The 19,269-nt window shown below is 48.4% G+C and overlaps 1 protein-coding gene across 1 annotated transcript; it reads left to right on the top strand.

Moving 5' to 3' along the window:
• Nucleotides 1-3,611: 3,611 nt before the first annotated feature.
• LOC146187041 (uncharacterized) lies at nucleotides 3,612-7,102 on the top strand. Its single transcript, XM_084608167.1, has 6 exons — nucleotides 3,612-3,693; nucleotides 4,581-4,637; nucleotides 4,799-4,995; nucleotides 5,190-5,355; nucleotides 6,201-6,419; nucleotides 7,006-7,102. The coding sequence occupies exons 1-5, from the start codon at nucleotides 3,612-3,614 to the stop codon at nucleotides 6,365-6,367; spliced, it is 669 nt and encodes a 222-aa protein (XP_084464293.1). The 3' UTR covers nucleotides 6,368-6,419; nucleotides 7,006-7,102.
• The last annotated feature ends 12,167 nt before the right edge of the window (nucleotides 7,103-19,269 follow it).

Raw genomic sequence — 19,269 nt, 5'->3', positions numbered from 1 at the left:
TAACCCACAGGCACGTAACACTTTATATAACGCACCTGCAACCACCCACCACCAAAAAATACACGAAATCTTAAAGCAATCGAAGCACGTACACACACACACCGCAGCTATGCGAACGCAGGAGGCAGGAAAGACGGGCGGTCGGTCGGCGTTCGCTCACTTTTCCCATAATGCGTCGCGCGCCCGCTAGGTTTTTTCGCGGCGCTGCGATTTCCGAAATGGTGCATTGCCCACGAAGCCTCTGCGCTCATTATATATTTGCATGTAACCAGAGTAAAATTATGGGCGGCTCTCTGAGGGAGCTGTATTATTTTCCGAGCTGTCATTCCCACAGAAGTGGTGTTTCCTATTGTTTGCCTCAGAAAAGGCTCGTTAAGAAGGGGCGGACCGCCTCCCTCTCCTCCATGATTATGCATCTGTATTAAGCAGAATAGCGGGTGGACAACGCATGGTTAAGCACGTAACTTTCTGCGTTAAAAATTTTCAACTTTAGCGATTCACAGCAAAAAAAAAAAAAAACAGTACTATTTGATGGGAAAAATATCAATGACACGTGCCCCAGCTAAGATGAACCATGGCAAAATAAAAAAGAAAAAAAAGAAAAACACAAGCTTGCTTCCGAAATGAAATCAAGTGATCGGTGTTAATATTTGTTGAAATTATCGGCTGGCATTTTCTCATTCTGTCTACTTCACTAATTAGTCGGTATTAACTAATTAACATTTTAAACAAGGCTATGAACCCCAGATGTGAATATAGGAACGTTGCCGAGCGCCAACAAAAGTGGAAGCATCGTGACTCTTCTCTAGGTAGAAACGTGTTGAGATGCAGAGCTCCAGACTAACTTGCTGAATTCCACGAATAGCCTCATAAAAATAGACAATATATTTACTGACACTAATTCGCGAGAATAGCCCATATATCCACTTTTCTTGTGGAATCGCAGAAAACTAGAGGCTTTAGAAGCGTGAATCTACATTCTCATTTTTTTTTCTTCTTTTGTGGGTAATAGCAACGGAGATTCTGGGCTTCGAAGAACATGTCAGACACTTCAAGACAGCCAGCCATCGCTGCAGCCTCGACCAACCAGTGAGTGACAGCAGCTGTAAATTTTAAATATGCACAGCTACAGATTCCTAATAATGCACGCATGCTTTGATGATAAGACTCTTACGTCTTAGCTCGCGAATAAGTACTTGGCACTAGAACAGGCAATGTCGCTGGTGTGCTTGCGAGTAATACTTTTTTTTTTTTCAGAACGGAATGATAAACGTTCAAAAGCCATAGCGCTGTTTAAATTATTTTGGCCGAGCCTTTACGTACATTTGACAGCAGCGTAATGTGCTTTTTTTTTCCTTAAAATTCAGTCACCAGAGGTGCGCTCATTAAGGAATTCTCTTGTATAGATTGAACTAGCTCTTTTTTCACTTGGCGTTGCCGAGCTATTCAGCTTCGTCTCTCCAGCAGCAGCCGCTCCGCGCAGCTCAGTTGGTCGGGCGACTACCCCTGCTATTTCCCGGGCCCGAACCGCCGACATGGGGAATTTTTTTTTTTTTCGTGCCCTTTACTAGAACGAGAGTCCTCTCTGCTAGGACACATCTTTCTGCTATCTTCAAGTACTGGAACACGTCAGCGTTCCGCTGACGTGTGTATCAAAGTATATTTAACCTTTCACTGATATTGAGTGCTCTTTTTTTTTTTTAGGTCCAAAATTTTAAGACATTTAACTAGCTTTAGATTTATTTTAGCCCCAGGGCTATATTGGAGGCTACAGCGCACACCAGGTGAGAGGTAGGCTACTTCAAGTATATAGATAGCTAATTTACTAAACACGTTAGTTAACGTTTTATCTTCATCTTAGGAAATATGTTACATTTTCAGAATTTGAGCTCGGTCTCCTAATTGTACAGGTAAGAAAAAAATCCTTTAAAAATTTGTAGCGCGCGCTACAATGCCCACAAATTTTACCCTGATAGGCAGTTTCACCCAATAGCACAGCACATATAACGTAGATTGCTCCACTCAGAGATTTCGTCTCTGCTGGAATCACCACAGTGTCAGACGTGCGCGCGGTGGCGGTTCGTTGTCAATTTCATCTCGACCGGGGTTTTGCTGATAGCCGCCGCGTCGTTACCTAATGCCCATAGTCGCTGCGCTTGAAGTCCGGCCTCAACCCGCGCATTGGACGAGCGATCTATATTGGGGCTTTAAGCGATCTATGCAGGAAGCGCCCGCTGGCACAGTGTTGTGATCTGAAGCAGCCCATTAGCCTAACATCTGTAGACCTTGTAATGCGCGCTGCAATTTTTCCATGAAATTTTTTTCCTCGTGTGCCATTTGCTCCAATCTGCAAATACAAGACCCCCTTCCCCCAAAATAAATAATTGGGCAGTTAGGCAACGTGTTCAGTTAATCTAATCCAACCATTCCTCCGCTTACATCGTGTCCGTCATAGCCCCCAATGTAGCTCTTAATTAAATATAAGGTCAGTTACCTTTTGTAAAACAAATTCACACCTTCTAAAAAAAACTATGCAGTTGCCCTAGGCCTGCTAGAGCTTTATTATGCGTTCTTGCAAGTGGAGGCACATGCAGTTAGACTAGGACCATTTCGGCTGGAAACATCGATTTTAAGAAGTGTTCATCTTTTTAGCCTCTAGTAATGTTCGTTTCTGATTCAACTTTTGATACTTTCAAAAAAGTGAGCTACGGATACATTCAATATTTAAGATATGAAGTTTATTATTTTTACATAAAAATCAGTTGTCAGAATGGCTTGAATGTAACACCAATTAGTTTCTGAAGATATTCTGAGCGTATTTTATTATTTGCATTTGTGTGTGGCATGATAAGTAATTACTTCTTAACTTCACAACCTAGCTATAACGATTCCTCTTACACACACACACACACACACCGATAAGGTGGTTCTCCGCGTTTCGTCGGCCTTCGCGCCCTAGATTCGTCCCAAAATATTCCGTTCGCTGCTTTAACACTCGGAAACAAGTGATTTATGGCTTATGGAGTTTAAGGTCTCAAAGTGCTCTGTATATGCAAAATGCCATAGTGGAGGGTGCCTCCGGAAATTTCAGCCACCTGGGGCTCTTTACACAGTACACAGCTACCTTACTTTTCGCCAGCATCGAAGATGGGCAGCCGCAGCCGGGATTTGGTCCCGCGTCTTCGGGATTACCAGTCGATCTTCTTACACATAGCGTGCCGAGCCACAGCGGCAGGCGTGTGAAAACAAGTGTTTTATTATTGTTGTTATTATTATTATTATTTTTTTGCTGAACGTTTCTCAATCGCTGCAGGTTGCATGCCCCCCTGTAGCGGTCCGTCACGCCGCCTTTTCAATCCGTGTTATCATGCGGCACAGGAACAAACTCCTCCCTACAGGTAGGCCTAAAGGAATATTTTGCTCCTCTAGACAACATATATACTTCATTAGAAAAGAATACGTATTTTTATATGCCACACAAGGATTATTTACCTACCGACATATGAATTTCACAACAGGCCCCAGGACGAACTGGAACAAACAAACAGTAGTGCAGCCGTCTCCACGGCATGCACACGATATTTGTTGTTTACGACCATATTCTACATCATATGGTTTTCCCAGTAGCACAGTCCAGGCCCGAGCAGGCTCAACGAGCACAGCAAGAATTAGAAGATGAGTCGTACCTACAAGGTGTGTTTTTGCTTCTTGTTTCCGCAAAATGTAGACACCATATATAGAGAATTACTTCAGTAACACATCTTTAATTCGAAGTCACTGAGACATCGAAAATGATTAAAAATGAGTAGGTCTTCGAATTAGCAGAACACTGACAAAAGTAGACGGGGCACAGGCAAATCATGTAATTCGTGCCGACTTGCGAGTGCGCGCGCTGCCTTGAACGAGCTTCGCGATTACACCGAACTCACCCAGCCAGCTCGCAGTAAAGTCACCGGAGGCGGGGAATGCACGGTACAAGGGGCAGAGACATAAGTTGCAGGCGCCACGGTACAGTGGCTGTAGCCGCGGCGAGTCGTCGAGAGCACGTGACACAAAAAACCGGTATCCTGTGCTGTGCAGCGAAGTACGTGTCCTCCTCTGCAGGCGCGTGCTTTGGTCGCCTCGAGGCGGCCGGGCCGCGTGTCGGTGTTTGCGCTAGGACTTGAGCCAGTTGAGCTTTCTGGGGTTGGGGCTCTTCGCGTATTAAAGATTAGCCCCGCTACGTGGCGTCACTTCGCGGATTCGAAGGCCGCCGCGAAATTTGAAGCTGACATACTCTCATATAGCAGTTCTTGGAATTAATTGGGTTGTACAATCAGACGGCACTGAAACTGTATGGGACCGCAGAAAGCTATAGAATTTTGGAGGGTTTCGAATTTCGGAGTTCGAATTATGGAGTTTTACTTTAACTATAAATAATAATAATAATAATACGTTTATTAAAAGGCAGTTGTGCTGGTTGTACTGCTCCAGCTATATGACTGCCAAATGTAATTATGCAAGTACATGATCAGGAGTTATGAGAACTAGGAGGATAATAAAACGATCTATGCGGAACTGTTCTTTAATGATTTTTGCAGGACCAGCTTCGGTGTCACTGCAGCAGCAGCTGAACGACCTGTCTGCTCGTTGTTCCGGTATGGTTTTACTTCCAGTGCCATTAATTTCCATTTTATAAACAGCCCCTGTAGTTTTAGGAAAAATAATTTATCCGCTGTGATCACTGCTCAAAACAAGAGACTGACAGTGAATATATCTAGTGACTATATCTGTTTCTACCGGTCCTGTCTTTTTGCAGCTTTCGAGCGGAAAGTTTTTGAAAACCAAATGAGGCTGCTTAGCGACATAGGAGCCGTCCGACAAATGTTGAATTCAGCGAATGCGGCTAGAATAGCAACTTTGCCTGACGACTGCCCTCCCTTGCCGGCCACATGTGCAAGCCAAGTGTTTGAACTGGAAGAGTATCTGGCCGCACCTTCCAACGTGGACAATTTGGTAAGTGGCAATTATGGCTTGAAAAATGCATTCCTTTCTTATGTTTGTCGCTTATATTTTATTTCTCCAGTTGCATGATGCAATGCTGCAACTATTATTCTTCGGTTATACTGATGCATAAATATCTTGTGATTGGTGTTCAACTTTACAACAAGTGAAGCTAAATCATTTAGCATTCGTGTCCATTTTTGCAGGTGAAATACTTCTCCAGATTCGGCGGTACGGATGCCAAGACTGCTGTGAGGACTGTACTAATGCAGCTCCTAACCAAACAAGCTGCGATGCAGTTCAGCTGGAGAGGATCTCAAGGCAGAAAACATGCCTTTAAGGAGCAAGGTTCCATTGTGGCTCTCGTTTGGGGTGAGATTCTTTGCGTACTATGCAAATATCTTTGTGTAAAATGGCGGCTCCGCTTCCATCACTTCAACTGCACATTCAAGTGAGATGTAAAGTCGGGAGCAAGAGTGGTGTACAACGCTAGGCCGGTGGTGGAGCTCGGGAAAACTACATGCCAACTTTATCTAACAACATATATGTCTATCGTCTACAGACAATAGTGGCAGTGCCGCATTTTATCCACATGCATGTGTCACTGTCACTGTCCCTTACGCTGTCGCTAGATGGCATTTCAATACAGTTTTCCAGAGCTATGTCACCGGCTGAGTGTTGATACCATTTTTTCTAAGGACTGTACATGATCAGTATATGTCAAAATTTTCAACGTACCTTGGCGGCGGCCACGACAAGCCACTTTTGGCCTAAGCACGAACTCTCAGGACTAAGCACGAACTCTCAGGACCGTGTTTGCGTGCGCACCTGAACCGCACCGTAAGGGAATTAGGCAAGAAAGAGGTGGTGAAAGCGAAAAGAGGTGTGCCGCATGTAGTGGAGGGCTGCGGAGTAATTTTGACCAGCTGGGAATCTTTAACGAGCAATGACATCGCACAGCACACGGACGCCTCTCCATTTCGCCTCCATTGAAACGCATGCAGCCGCCGGTGATCGAGTTCGAATCCGAGTAATCCGGTACAGTAGCCAGCATCCTAACCACTGCTCCACCGCGGAAGGATAGTCTTCGAAATAAGCGTTCAGTAATGACTTGAAACTTCCAAAGTATACAGCGCGACTTTGTAGAAGAAAAATTATTTGCAACAATACTATATTAAAGAAGGGGTAACACAATATCGTTTTTTTTTTCTTTACAGCCTCCGTGAAGAGCACCTTCGTCGAAACATCGGTGACGCTCGCCGGCGAAATCATTAAGCGGTGGCTGGTCGGAGCCCAAGATCGGGATGGAGGCAGAAATCAAAGGATGCAACCACTACCACCACCCTCTCGAAGCCCGATTGCTGACCAAGCGGACATCCCTTGAAGTATTATGGACACTAATTTTTGGTATTCAAGAAGGACTTTTTGTTGGGCAAGTCAGTGAGCGCTTCGTCCATTTTTGACTAATTTTTGGGTTCGTGCTTTATTTGCAATGATGCGTAATACATTACTGTACGTGGATTAACATGAGATGATTGCTTGTGGCCCTCAATAATTTATAATCGAATTTCTTTTCTCCCCTGTTTCGGTTTCAACATGCGAGCAATGACTGTGACGTCATATTTAGGTCACGAGAGCGTTCCTCTCCTCCTCTCTCGGTGCTGACATGTATGTTCCTTTTTAATGAAGGTTTAGATCGAGGTTGCAGCATTGTATATTTCTTTCTGTATAATATACATCATATGGCAGTGTTTTCTGCTGTTATCATTTATTCATTTTTTTCCTGGTAAACAGTTGCTTCATCACTATTGTATATAATGTTGCTGAATCAATATAACTAGTGTTTTTACCACTGAAGTGCATTTCTGTTTTTGCTTGTGTGTACTAATCTACTGAGGGCCCCGTGGAAGTCTGGGATTGGGAGCCTTGCCTGTATCTCGATTTCTCTGTATCTATAAAACATACGTGCCAAATAAATTCTTATCTTGAGTTACCCTTAAAAACATTGTTTTGTTTAAACAGGTGAGCTAAATGTAACAAGATGAACACAGGAAGAGAGGCGACAGGATAGGAGCGCAACTTCCAATATTAATAACCAGAAGAGACACCAAAGAAGCGCTGCTGTATATTAAACAAGGAATAAACTTTTCGTCAAATACTTATTTGCTTTTATTTCTGATATCAGAAGAGCTGCTGATTTTACTGGCCTGCATGCTGGCTCGTTATATGCATGCATATCTAGAAAGCATCAACAAATGCATGGCATGTGTATCAGCGCAATGAGCAGTACCGAACGGATTGCCGGCGCTTTAGGTCGTATGCCGGCCATTAATCGTCCAAAAGCAGCCGGCCCACATGTGGCCCGCATACCTTTACGTCGACAAGAAAGTACGGGCCGACGGTAGGCCGATCATTCAGAGACGTTGGCAGCTGGTCAGCACTATTGCGGCAAGTGGTCGGCCAGGTCGGGCCTAAATTGAGTAGTTGGTTCAACCAGCGAGAACTGTGTAACCACTACAAAGACTGCCAAAATGCTTCTCCTCATGACATGCCCTCTGTCACAATGAGTAGTTGGTTCAACCAGTGAGAACTGTGTAACCACTACAATGACCTCCAAAATGCTCCACTAGGCATACCCATGCGTGACATTGAGTAATTGGTTCAACCAGCGAGAACTGTGTAACCACTAAATGTCGCAAGTCTCCTTGTGACAGGCATTACATGGCATTTAGTAGTTGGTTCGACCAGTGAGAACTGTATAACCACTGCAGTGCCTGTCAAAATCCTCCACCTTCTCGTGACAGGCCCTACATGACAATGAATAGTTGATTCAACCAATGAGAACTGTGTAATCACTGCAATAGCTCAGAATGGGTTGTCCTGTGTGAGGAGTGCATGATTGAACAATTATGTATTGAAGTTATGATCTGTGTTGATATCTCTTTTATTTTCATCAGCCAGGTTCCATCAACTGGAGGACAGTGGCCAATCGTGATCTCAATGCCTTTTGCAGTTTTGCTGCAAGCCTGATCTCTGCAATATCTCCAGTATTTTACTCCACCTCACTGTATGCTGCCTTGGCCCATGCTTGCATTCCCTTGGGATTTATTGTTACCCTTACAAACCATTTGTGTGGCCAGCACTGGCCATCGAACTTAGCCCAGTTGTTCCCTTCCTTTCCTGCTAGGGTATATTTATAATTTTTGTTACCTTTCATGTTACAGTCTCATGGGTATGGGCTAGGCACAGCCTTATACAGGATATTGTAATTTTTGCTGTAACATTATTACTTAGTTTTAAAGAAAGCTACAGTACACCACTTATAGGTTGCCTGTTCTTGCTTAGTTGATAAGATGTTGAAGCTTAATTTCTTTCAGTTTTTCGGAGCTTTCTGGTACTGTAAATATTTTGCTTTTATTTTAGATTGCAAGGCAGCATATCTTCAATATCTTATGTTGTGTTTTTTATTCCAAACGTGCTGAATTGTGTTTGACACGAGGTCCTCCTTTTACATGCCCATTATTTTCTTGTTTTCTCTCTCATCCTTTGGGAGTGGCCAGCTTCTTGCATACGCCTTGGAAGTCATCTGATAGCACTATAATTTGCACACCATGCCTTTTTTGTAATCGCGCATATTCATTAGGATTGCACCTGTCTGCAGTCAAGTTCTCTCATGGCAAACTGATTAAACATTGAAACAAGCATTGCATCATTGCCCCCCAAATTCCTTTGTTTCACCATGCATGGTGTGTTTTCTTGTAATGTGACAGCACAGAATACTAGTCTATCACCTCACCTTTATAGTGGTAGATTGTATTTTTTTTCATGCGCCAATGGCTCTTGAGTTGTGCATTTTATGAATCTGCAACATTACTGCCCTCGCTCATTTCAGCATCAGACGGAAGCTTTCATGTCTTACTTAGTCTGTTTATGTTATCGGGACACTTCACCTACAGAATGTAACATGAATGATTGGGAAGTACAAAGAGCAGATAACTGTATTTGTGCGCACTAGTTTTTTCCCACTTTCTAATACAAAAATCTCACATGTGATGTATCTGCGTCCACTTATTTACTTGCAGGCGACCATCATGCAATGCGCAGTGGTGTCTCTTCAAGGTCGTGCTTACGAATTCAGCAGACGTTGCAATAAATGGCTGCCCCAAGTTATGTGCTATGTTTTGCTTATAGCAACAAACATTGCCGGAAGTGAATGGAGCATTCTGTTGCTGCCTCTACACACAAGTTTCATGTGAGGAGCAAGTCGTTTCAGTTATGTTGTAAATACTAAACAGGAACCCTGATCTATGCATAACACAGGAAGAAGACAATGCACAGCTAGGTAGGAAAGGGAAGCATGTATGCCTTTGTCACCTTGCTGATGTATGTATTGTTCACAGAAGGGGTGCAGTGGGATGAAGGGGGGAGCTGAATGAGCTAGTCTGTTCTCCTTCCTGCCTAGCCCTATCATTACAGGCACAATAGAGAGATTTAGCTTGCCGAAGATGTACAAACCTAGATGCACAGGTGAGGTGGCCGCTATTGTCCCCATCCTGTCGATGAGCGAGCGCAAGCAGGAGTGGTCCGGAAAACCGGTATACGTGTACGTTTACACATCTCCTGCAAGTTAAATCTCTCTGATGTCCGCGAGCATTGGTGAATCTAGCCCAGCGAAACATACCTATCGGCCTATCGTAAACGGTTTTTTTTTTTCATTTGTGCTCCTTGTGCGACGTCGTCCTTTTGCAGTCGAGTTTCTTGTAGCGGTAGAGAAGCTATATTTAAAACTGTGCTCTTCGAACAGGCGCACGTGTGCCACTGCAAGCTCTAGGGAACGGAGCACGTACCAACGAAGATGTGAACTAGACAACCGCTGGATACCGCCGGCCGAAACTATTTCTTGTGGTCCGCTGGCCTATTCCATTTTCAACCAATATTTAAGAGTCGAATGACGCACATAACATCTAAACGATGGATCATATGCGTGGTAGGCCAGCTGGCGTGTCGTGATGTCACGTGGAAGCCTTTTAACAGCACTCCATGCAGCATAACGTGGCGACATCCGTAGCACTCGCTGTCAAACATAACCTCTAGATTTTGCGAGAAATGCCAACGGCTACCAAGCGCGCACGGCTGAAGAACCTCACTTTATCAGCCAGAATGCAGGGCAGTGTTTTACTGTACGCATCTGAGATGAGCTCGCCTGAAAGAGGTAGGTGCACTGGGAACATGTCGTCCAAGCAACCTGTAATCTGTCAAGGCATGTCTTCATTTTGATAAATTTGCACCTTTGTCGCCAGCCAAAAAGCACGCCCGAGACGTGTAAATTTACCGGAAGATTCTGCGCATTTGGTTGTGTTTTTGCTAGCCTTGTCACTTGCTATCCGAGCCTGAAGCGCCTAATGAAATATGAATGCGTGAGGGAGGAAGTACAGGGCCAGAAGTATATTCAGAAAAGCACAAAACGGTGCGAAGCCCCCCAGCGATTGCACCTGAAGGTTAGCCGCTTAGCACTGCAGGCGATCGTCCACTGTTAGCACACAATGCAGGGGCGCAAATGGTGATGCGATGACCATGTTCAGGACCTTTGTGTACGTGAATAGCCCCGGCATAAACGACAGTGCACCTGGGCGCAAAACACGTTGTCATGTCTTGTCACCTAAAAAGAAAAAAAAACGCTCAGAGCACTAAACACAGCAACCCTGGATGCCAGGAGAGGGAGGAGGATGATTGAATGCATTCCTTGGTAACGCACGTGGGGCGGCACTACGCGGGACTATCTGGCAAGGAGCAGTCGGGGCATGGAGGTCATCTGCTCGAAATACAATAAAAGGCTCACCATTGTTCGCTCACGGGTGCACGCACTACTCCGTGGCCATAAGAACTTTGTAAGATTTTTCGGGGTTACACCGAGCGCCTTATAGACCAAGAGCACTGTACTGCAATGAGAAGACCAACGTGGAACACTGCACATATTGCCACACGATATTCAGAGCTTAGCGTAGCCTAACAGTCGATCACATCCCAACTAAATTTATTCAGGAAAAGAAGGGCAGGAATCACGACGTCGTGTACTATCGCAATACACAGCATCTATTTCTTGATTCGCTATGCACTACGTCGACGCGTCGGCCCGTGCCAATCCATGTGCAGCAATTGAGTAGTTCAAGAGCAAAATACTGTCGACGAGCAGCATCCCCTTCCGCTGCTGACGACCCCCCCCCCTCCCCTTTCCCCCGCCGACCGCCCTATCGCATATCCCTGTCGCGCTGGGATTGGCGGGTATACCATCTGTAATGTACAGTGCCCACACGCGCTGTGAGAAAGCGCTTGGAAAGAGCCTAGAAAATAGTCGAACGTTCAGTCGCCTTTCAAAGCGCCCTCTCTGTATTCTCCATTCATCAGCTCTAATTGTTCCAAGGTCGCATAAGAAACGTGATATTCTTGGCGCAAGTCAGGTGCATCTGACCGCTAGCTAAAACAGATCCACATTGAAAAACACACACATACCACTTGGTTGGATAGAAATAATTGAAGTGTCCCCATCTCAAGCAAAATTACTTCACTCTTCTCCACTTTTGTAGGGAAAATAATTCCTGGAAAACATTTCCCGGTTATACACATTACTCTTCCTGGACAGTCGTCACAAGATATTTTCCGAATCAGGTCAACCGCTGCAGTCGGAGAGCACTACGCACGCATGTGAACATAGAACACGAATGTAGCATGTCAAGCGTTGCACGGCAATCACTCCCACAGGATGACAGCTCTGCTTGCTTAGGGACTACGGCGTGAGACATCACTGCATCAAATAATTTATTTAGTTATTATTGTTCCAAGGACATCAACAACGGCGTCTATCCCTTTCGCGCTCCAATGCACGCCGTCTGTTCGACGGTCTGCGCCGATCCTCCTGGGAAAAAAAAAGGTTATTATAAATCGGAACACTGCCAAAGACATGGACAGCAACCTTTCTTTTCGTGTTTATCGCTTGGCCGAAGCGGCTTACATCCGTATTGTACGTTTTTTTTTCGCCAGTTTGAAGAATGTCGAACCAATTACTCGCCCAACAGCACGCTATATAAACTCTTACATACCTCTCAAAAAAAGCAATATTTCACGCGCCGCTTGCCGCGCACAAACAGGCGATGAATTTGCAACGCCAGCACGCTGCCTGCGAAGGAATGAAAGCGATCATTAACATTTGCTGGATTAAACGCTCATGATCTATAAATAAAAAATAAATAAATCTCGAGCTTACATGTGCTTTGCTCAAGAATCCACTGGTTTACAAAATTCAGAATTCGCCAGTGCCTGGCATTGCGGGCTGCGCGGGCGACTGGCGGCAACGTCAACCGTACAGCGCCCGTACAGCGCCCACGCAGCCACTCCACAATATGTGCCAGGGTGGCAACAAGCCTTTCGGCATCACCCATGGTCCGCGCCTGCAAGTAAATAAACACAAATATGAAAACGCATGCACAAATGTTACTCACCCACAAAAGCGTACCCTGGTAAGGTCGTTAGTCCCGACCAGGACGATGGCCATGGGCTTTACTGTGGCTACCCTGCGCAGCCGATTCAAGATCTGCTCTGCCCTGGCGCCCGGAATAAGAGTAGGGCTTTCTGTGCGGTGAAAGTGTTGAAAAGACAATGCAGGTTAGGTACGTAGATAACCATAATTTCCACTACTGCACATGGAAGAAGTAAACAGAAAGTATTCTTACCGATGTTTCTGCGCCTCAGTCCAGAAACCCGCTCCGCTAAACGCATAAGCATACTATCACCAATTAATTGGTGATGGTGTAGCGAAGCGGGATTGTTTTGAAACATCTGCATCAGAAAATTAAAAAAAGACTGAGAATTTTTAACGTGGTTTCAACAGCAGGGAGCTGACGGAAAATGTTGATGAAGATAAGTGTACTTACCGCGGGTGCCATGGTGCAGAGTGAAGTTGCTCTGCCCCTCACTGGTATTTGTACTAGTTTGCCCATTTGAGGAGGAGGGGGGGGGGGGGGATTGCAGAGGTACTTGGTAGTGCAGGGAAGCACTGAAAACACTTTTCCTTTGTCAAATTCCACCTTTCCAAGACAAGTTGAAACTGCTCTCTTCTAGACATTTTTCCTTCCCAATCAGAAACAACAAAAGGAAGGACGAAAACGCAGAAAAAACTCGCTCTTCCTCTCCAATAACCAACTCCGCGTGCAATATGTCAGATTTATGTAACAATGCTGCAGTCCGGAGCACCAGAGCTTCCTGGGCCGGGTATGGTTGTGCACTTCTCGCTAGCAGGGTCAGCACTCGCACTCGCATTATTTGATGAAGTGAGCAGAGGCAAACTTCCCTTTCTAAGTAAACTCTCGAATGTGAAGTTGTCTCAGGGAGACATGTCACAAAGGTACAATGATTGAATACCACTGCTTCATATGTAAAAAAGAGGATGAAAGGGGTGGAGATTGTTCAGCGCCTTGCTGCTCCAGTGTGACTGGTTTAGGCCCATTCGTCGCGCTCCCTCCCTATCTCACTTTCGCGAATCGCTAGCATGAATGCGCCATTGAAAGGCTTCTGCCACTTTTCGCTTCAACAAAGACTGCGAGAGCGGCGTCGGGGAACAATAACTTTTGGTTGGAAAACAAGCCTTGGAAAACAAACTCCCTCCCCCTATGTAAAAGCTACAATTGACATTATTGCAGTAGCGCAACTGTTTTGCGACCGCCAAGAAGAGTATGTTTGACAGGACGGGTTACGGAGAAAATGCACACAAATTCGTTTTTCAAGCAGTAGTTGAGTGCAAGGCCTCCAAAAAGTTTGCAGAGGGGGCTCGCGGTGGTGATGGAAACGCTGAACACAATTTCCAAAATTCATTGCCTTTCGGAACAACTTCTTTCGGCAGCAGATCCGGTTTCAAACACTCCACAGAGGAAGAATTTTGACAACACTCTGACATGATGCAGAGGCTACAATTCATGATCTAGAGGAAAGCAGAGAGGGTCAGTGGAGTGAAAGGAATGAATGAATACCTGGAAGCCCCACTCGATCAAGGACGTGGTGGAAAAAGCCCGAGATACCACTGGTTCTTAGCACAAGAAGACCATCCACTCAAAAGTGAAAACACAAACAGTCCATTAGGGAAGGACCGCCAAGTGAAAGTTCTTTTAGGTGATGAGACATGACACGCACGCTGCGTGCACGTGTTTTGCGCGCATATCGCGCACGAAGATCCTGAACATAGTCACCGCATCACCCTTTGCACCCTTGCATTGTGTGCGTACAGTGGACGCTAGCCTGCAGTGCTAAGCCGCTAACATTCACGCGCAATCGCTGGGGAGCTTCGCGCCGTTTGTGCTTTTTTGAATATACTTCTGGCCCTGTACTTTCTCTCTCACGCATTCATATTTCGCTATCAGGCTCGGATAGCAAGTGACACGGTTAGCAAAAACCAAACAGAATGCGCAGAATCTTCCGGTAAATTTACATGTCTCGCGCGTGCTTTTCGGCTGGCAACAAAGGTGCAAATTTATCAAAATGAAGACATGCCTTGACAGATTGCAGATAGCTTGCACGAGGTTTTTCATCCGTGCGCGTGCTTGGTAGCCAGTGGTATTTCTCGCAGAATATAGACATTATGTGTTTGACAGCGAGACTCTCGCCGACTTACGACGGAGCAGGACATGTTTTTCATTCTCCCTCGACTTCGGACTGGACTGGCCGCGCGCTTCGGCACCTCGTGTTGGGCCTCCACCTCGCGCCCGATCGTCTCGCACGCCCCTGGCCTGGACCTGGTATATTCACCTCCCGGGGGCCCCGGCCATGGAGCCCTCCCAAGAAACCCGCCACCGCTGGCTGCGAAAGCAGGCGAAAAAACATTAAGGTGGATTTCGCTCGCACAGCGCCTGCCGCGACGGGTCTTTCGATGCGTCACCACTTTTGGGGAGATGGATCGAGTGTGTGCAGCGTGCAGCTCAGCGCACTGCCCTAACCCCGGAGACAGCGAAGGAGACGCTGCGAACCATGGCCCTTCCACATTTTATTATTCCTCTCAGAATATGACGAAAAAAAAATGTGTTGCAGAGATGGCGGCGCAAGCGGGTGAACACGAGGAAGCCGCCATTGCCAGCTCGGCGCAGCGCCTGCAGCCACCAGCCAGCGGGGATCACATTCCTGCAGCAGGGGCAGCTATTGCTCAGGAGGCCCTCAACAATGCGGACAATGCCATGGATGAGACGACCCATCGCAAGAGGCGTCGTTCCACCAACTCAGGGGAGATAGAGGAGGACAATGGCAGCAGTGGGGAGGAATCTGCTGCTAAGCGCGAAGCGCTATGCGTCATCCCTTCTGCCTCCCCTCTCCCACCTGCCGGCCGTCTTCCCTCCGCTCTCGAAGGAAGGCGAACCAGCACTACGGATAATCAGCTGAAGGCGAGGACGCAGGCTGAGGAGGAGCAGCAGGCGCCAACGGACACCGCCCGTGAGCATGCTGCAGCCAGCCTGAGCCCGACGCGGGACCAGACGAACGGCCGTCCGTTCGTACGACCGCTTGACAGTGAAGAAAGCCACCCCCCCCCCCCCCCCATGGCACCCGCGTGCTCACAGGAGGCCACTGGTCTGATTCCCTGGCAACAGGTCTCAACCCGAGCCCAACGGAGACGCAGGGCTGCCCTCCAGAAAGCTGCTGCTGCTGTGCCATCTCACGAGCGGCTGCACTGGACAGTTCCGTTTCGGCCGGAGGACCGCGGCGCTGCCATCACAAAGGAACAGGGATGGGAGATTGCTGAGGAGCTGAGCGCACGCCCGGGTGTGCTGTCGGTTCGCGTTAACATACGCCGGAACGTGGTAGCGGTAGACGTTGGGTGTGAGATCACCTTTGGCTCGCTGCTCGCCACAACTGTGATCCGCGGCCTGGCAGTGCGCGCTAAGGAACCAGCCCCTCGCAATCAGTCCACCGGACTAGTATTCGGCGTTTACGCGCGTCGCTCGGCAGATCAGCTGCTTGCCGGTACGAAGTCGACAGTGGCTGTGACGTCGGCAACGCTGTCGGGAAGCACGCTGCTTCTCCGGTTTGCGGCGCCGACGCCGCCGTCACATGTATCGATATACAGGCGGCGTCACTCCGTCCGGCCCTGCCGCCCGCGGCCACTGCAGTGTTGCCGCTGCTCCAGCCTGGGACATGCCACCGAGGCCTGCAGAGATGCCGCGCGCTGTACCCGCTGCGGTGGACCACACGACATCGACGCGTGCACTAGTAGGAAACCACGCTGCTCGAACTGCAGCGGCCGGCATGCGGCCACAGACCCGGCATGTCCTCACTGGCAGCGAGAGAGGCATGTCGCTACTACAACTAAAGGCGACATTAAGAAGGTTTACATGTTGCAAAAGAAGATTGTTCGCATTATAGCTAACATTGACTACTTCTCTTCAACTGAACAGTATTTTCCTAAATATAATATAGTCCCGATACAAAACATTTATGAATTTCGTATGCTGCGCTCATTTTATTTATCATCACCCGCTTTCAGGCAGTTCATTACGTCTATCGCATCCTTACAACATTATCAAAGCAATGCCTCTACACGCAGCACTGATGTTTGGCCGATTCCACGCTTCCGCACCAATTACAAACTACAGTCTTTGAAACATATTATTCCACAAATTCTCAATAAGTATAATGAATTTAGCAGCCCCAACCTCAACCGATTACGGCAGTATTTTTTATCCCATTACATTTTAGTGGGTGATATTTCCTGCTATCCTGATTTTCAGAAGCCGTTATTTATGAAAATGTACTTGTTTCCTGTATGTTTCCCTTTAGAAGCACTATTTGTATTGCATCTTTAGATGTTTTTTTTCTCTCTCGCATCTATTCTTTGAATGACTTCATTGCTGTTTTGTTGCAAACATGTATCTATTTTGTCCTATCATAGTTGATATTTTCACATGTACAAATCTGTACCATGAATTTTGTGTATTTTATTTTTCATTGTACTGTCCTATGCATGGTAGGCCACCATGCCCTGCCTTGTACATTCGGGCACCTGGGCCTTGTCAAGCTGACATGACAGCTTTTAGCCCAGGTGACCCTTCAGAAGCTTTCTGAAAAATAAAATTGAATTGAATATTGGCTACGTCAGAATTGCCTCTCTCGCGGCGGGCCGTGCGCGCTGTTCTGGAAGAAACGGTCTCACCAGCCCTGCAACAACAAGGAAGCAAGCGCAGCTACGCGCATGTTGCGAGCCTCAGCAAACAGCCTCCACCGCGGCAGCTCCAGCAGCAGCAGCGATGGCGGCCCCAGCAGCAGTCCCAGCAGCAGCAGCAGTCCCAGAGGCGACAGTCTCGGCAGCAGCAGCCCCTTACCCACGCAAGACCCGCTTCCACCACCTCCGTTGGCGGCCCTCAGGATGCGCGTGATGCCCTAATAGCGCGCCTGCAGGCCGCGCTGCGCGCACTCAGCGTGCTGCTACCAGAGAGCTCTGAGGGTCGCCGCATCTGCGAGGAAGCGACAGGGCCTCCTACACTAAACAGCCAACACCATGGCTAGTCGCCGGGCAGCCCCTCGAATTCCCTCAGTCCTGCAGTGGAACGTGTGTTCCCTCGCGGCGCGATATCCAGAGCTCCGCTCGCGCATAACATCAGAGCAACCAGAGGTAATCGCGCTACAGGAGACATACGTCCGCCTCTGGGAAGGGGAGCCCCAAATGCGGCTGCCCGGATACGTTGGCTACCATTCACCAACAAATTGTGAGGAGGTGTCATGTACGGCAATCCCCTGCGGCGACCCGAACCACCGAACTGGGAAATCTCGGGCTTCTATGTATGTGCGGCGCGACGTTCAGCATGCTCTCGTCGACACGCCGGTGGCGACGAGAAACGCCCAGGAGTGCGTGGCAGTGACAGTGCGCGTCGGAGGTGTTGACACATCAGTGGCAAGTGTTTATGTGCGCCCAGCTGTAGCCTGGAACGTGTTGTGTTTCCGTGCAGTGTCATCGTGTTGTGCTCCACGCCAACTAATCGTTGGGGACTTCAATGCTCATCATTGTGCGTGGGGAAGTACGCGCAATGATCGGCGCTGTGACGACTTGCACAACACGGCAACACAGCTGGGACTCGCCGCCCTCAACACTGGCCTGCCCACCTTCCGACGACACGGTTCGCCCGGCTCCTGCATCGACATAGCGTTCGCGTCCAGCAGCATCGAGGCGACCTGGCATCGTGCACCATCTTTCTGGGGCTCGGACCACTTCTCCATCACCATAGAGCCCACTGCTAAAGAAGCGCGCCGCATGCGTACCTACTCAATAGTAGATTGGGGCCACTTTCGCCGCGAGGTAGACGCCACCGCTGTATCCGGTGCCGATTTCTTCACCAGTCTCGTCCGGAGCGCTCTCGCAGCCACGCGTCACGCAGAAGTGCGAGCTGGTCAGCCAACACCAGACAAGAAGCTGCTCGATCTGCGTGACAAGAAAGACATCGCAGAACGCAGGGCGCTACGGATGGACAGACCGGAAGACTGGACGGTTTACAATCGGCTGGACGCGGCAGCAAGGCGGCACGCTAACAAGCTCTACCGCAGGCAGTGGGCTTGTCTGTGCAATACGATGGAGAAGGATCGCAGCTCCCGGCGGCTCTTCACCAACCTGCGGCGTATCACTACACCTCAGGCGAACCCTCAGCCCCTCGCCGCTCTCGCCATCTCAAGCGGCCAAACAACCCAACAACTAGCTGAGCGGTTCGCTGACCGGTTTGCGCCGCAACGCCCCGCGAGCACCGCTGCCATCGCAGCGACTAAACCGAGCCCGAGTCCCGATGCCAACGTCCTTTCCTCCGCCCCGGACGACGGCCCGTGCAACGCGCTCGTCACAGCGGTGGAACTGAATGACGCCCTGCGCCGCTGCACCCGCCGCTCAGCGCCCGGGCCCGACGGGGTGACCTACCAGATGCTGCGCAACCTGGACGCGGAGCAACGTCAAGTCCTTCTGCGGCAACTGAACCTGGTGTGGGAACGCGGGGAGCTACAGGAGGAGTGGCGCACAGCGGTCGTCTGCCCGCTACCGAAGCCAGGTCGCTCACCCACGGAGCTCAGCGGATATCGCCCTATGGCGCTGACGTCGGCGGCCTGTAAGGTGATGGAGCATATGGCGCTTCAGCGGTTACACACGCGGGCCGCGGAGGCAGACTTGTTCGATGAGTGTCAGACAGGCTTTCAAAGGATGCGCTGCACGGCGGACTCAAACGCAGACGTGGTTTCTGCGCTCGAGCACGCCGTAGCGGCGTGGCAGGTCGCACTGCTTTT

The sequence above is a fragment of the Amblyomma maculatum genome, chromosome 6 (assembly GCF_055883805.1).
Source record: "Amblyomma maculatum isolate TAMU_Amacu chromosome 6, ASM5588380v1, whole genome shotgun sequence".
NCBI classification, from domain to species: Eukaryota; Metazoa; Arthropoda; class Arachnida; order Ixodida; family Ixodidae; genus Amblyomma; species Amblyomma maculatum.
The sequence above is the reverse complement of the archived record's forward strand: the minus strand, read 5'-3'. Positions and strand labels throughout refer to the sequence as shown.

Bases quoted from the DNA above. Each gene is read 5' to 3' on its own strand.
- LOC146187041 (XM_084608167.1), top strand. From the start codon at position 3,612: ATGGTTTTCCCAGTAGCACAGTCCAGGCCCGAGCAGGCTCAACGAGCA. The intron at 3,694-4,580 runs GTGTGTTTTTGC...TGATTTTTGCAG, and splicing joins AGATGAGTCGTACCTACAAG to GACCAGCTTCGGTGTCACTG. The intron at 5,356-6,200 runs GTGAGATTCTTT...TTTTCTTTACAG, and splicing joins CATTGTGGCTCTCGTTTGGG to CCTCCGTGAAGAGCACCTTC.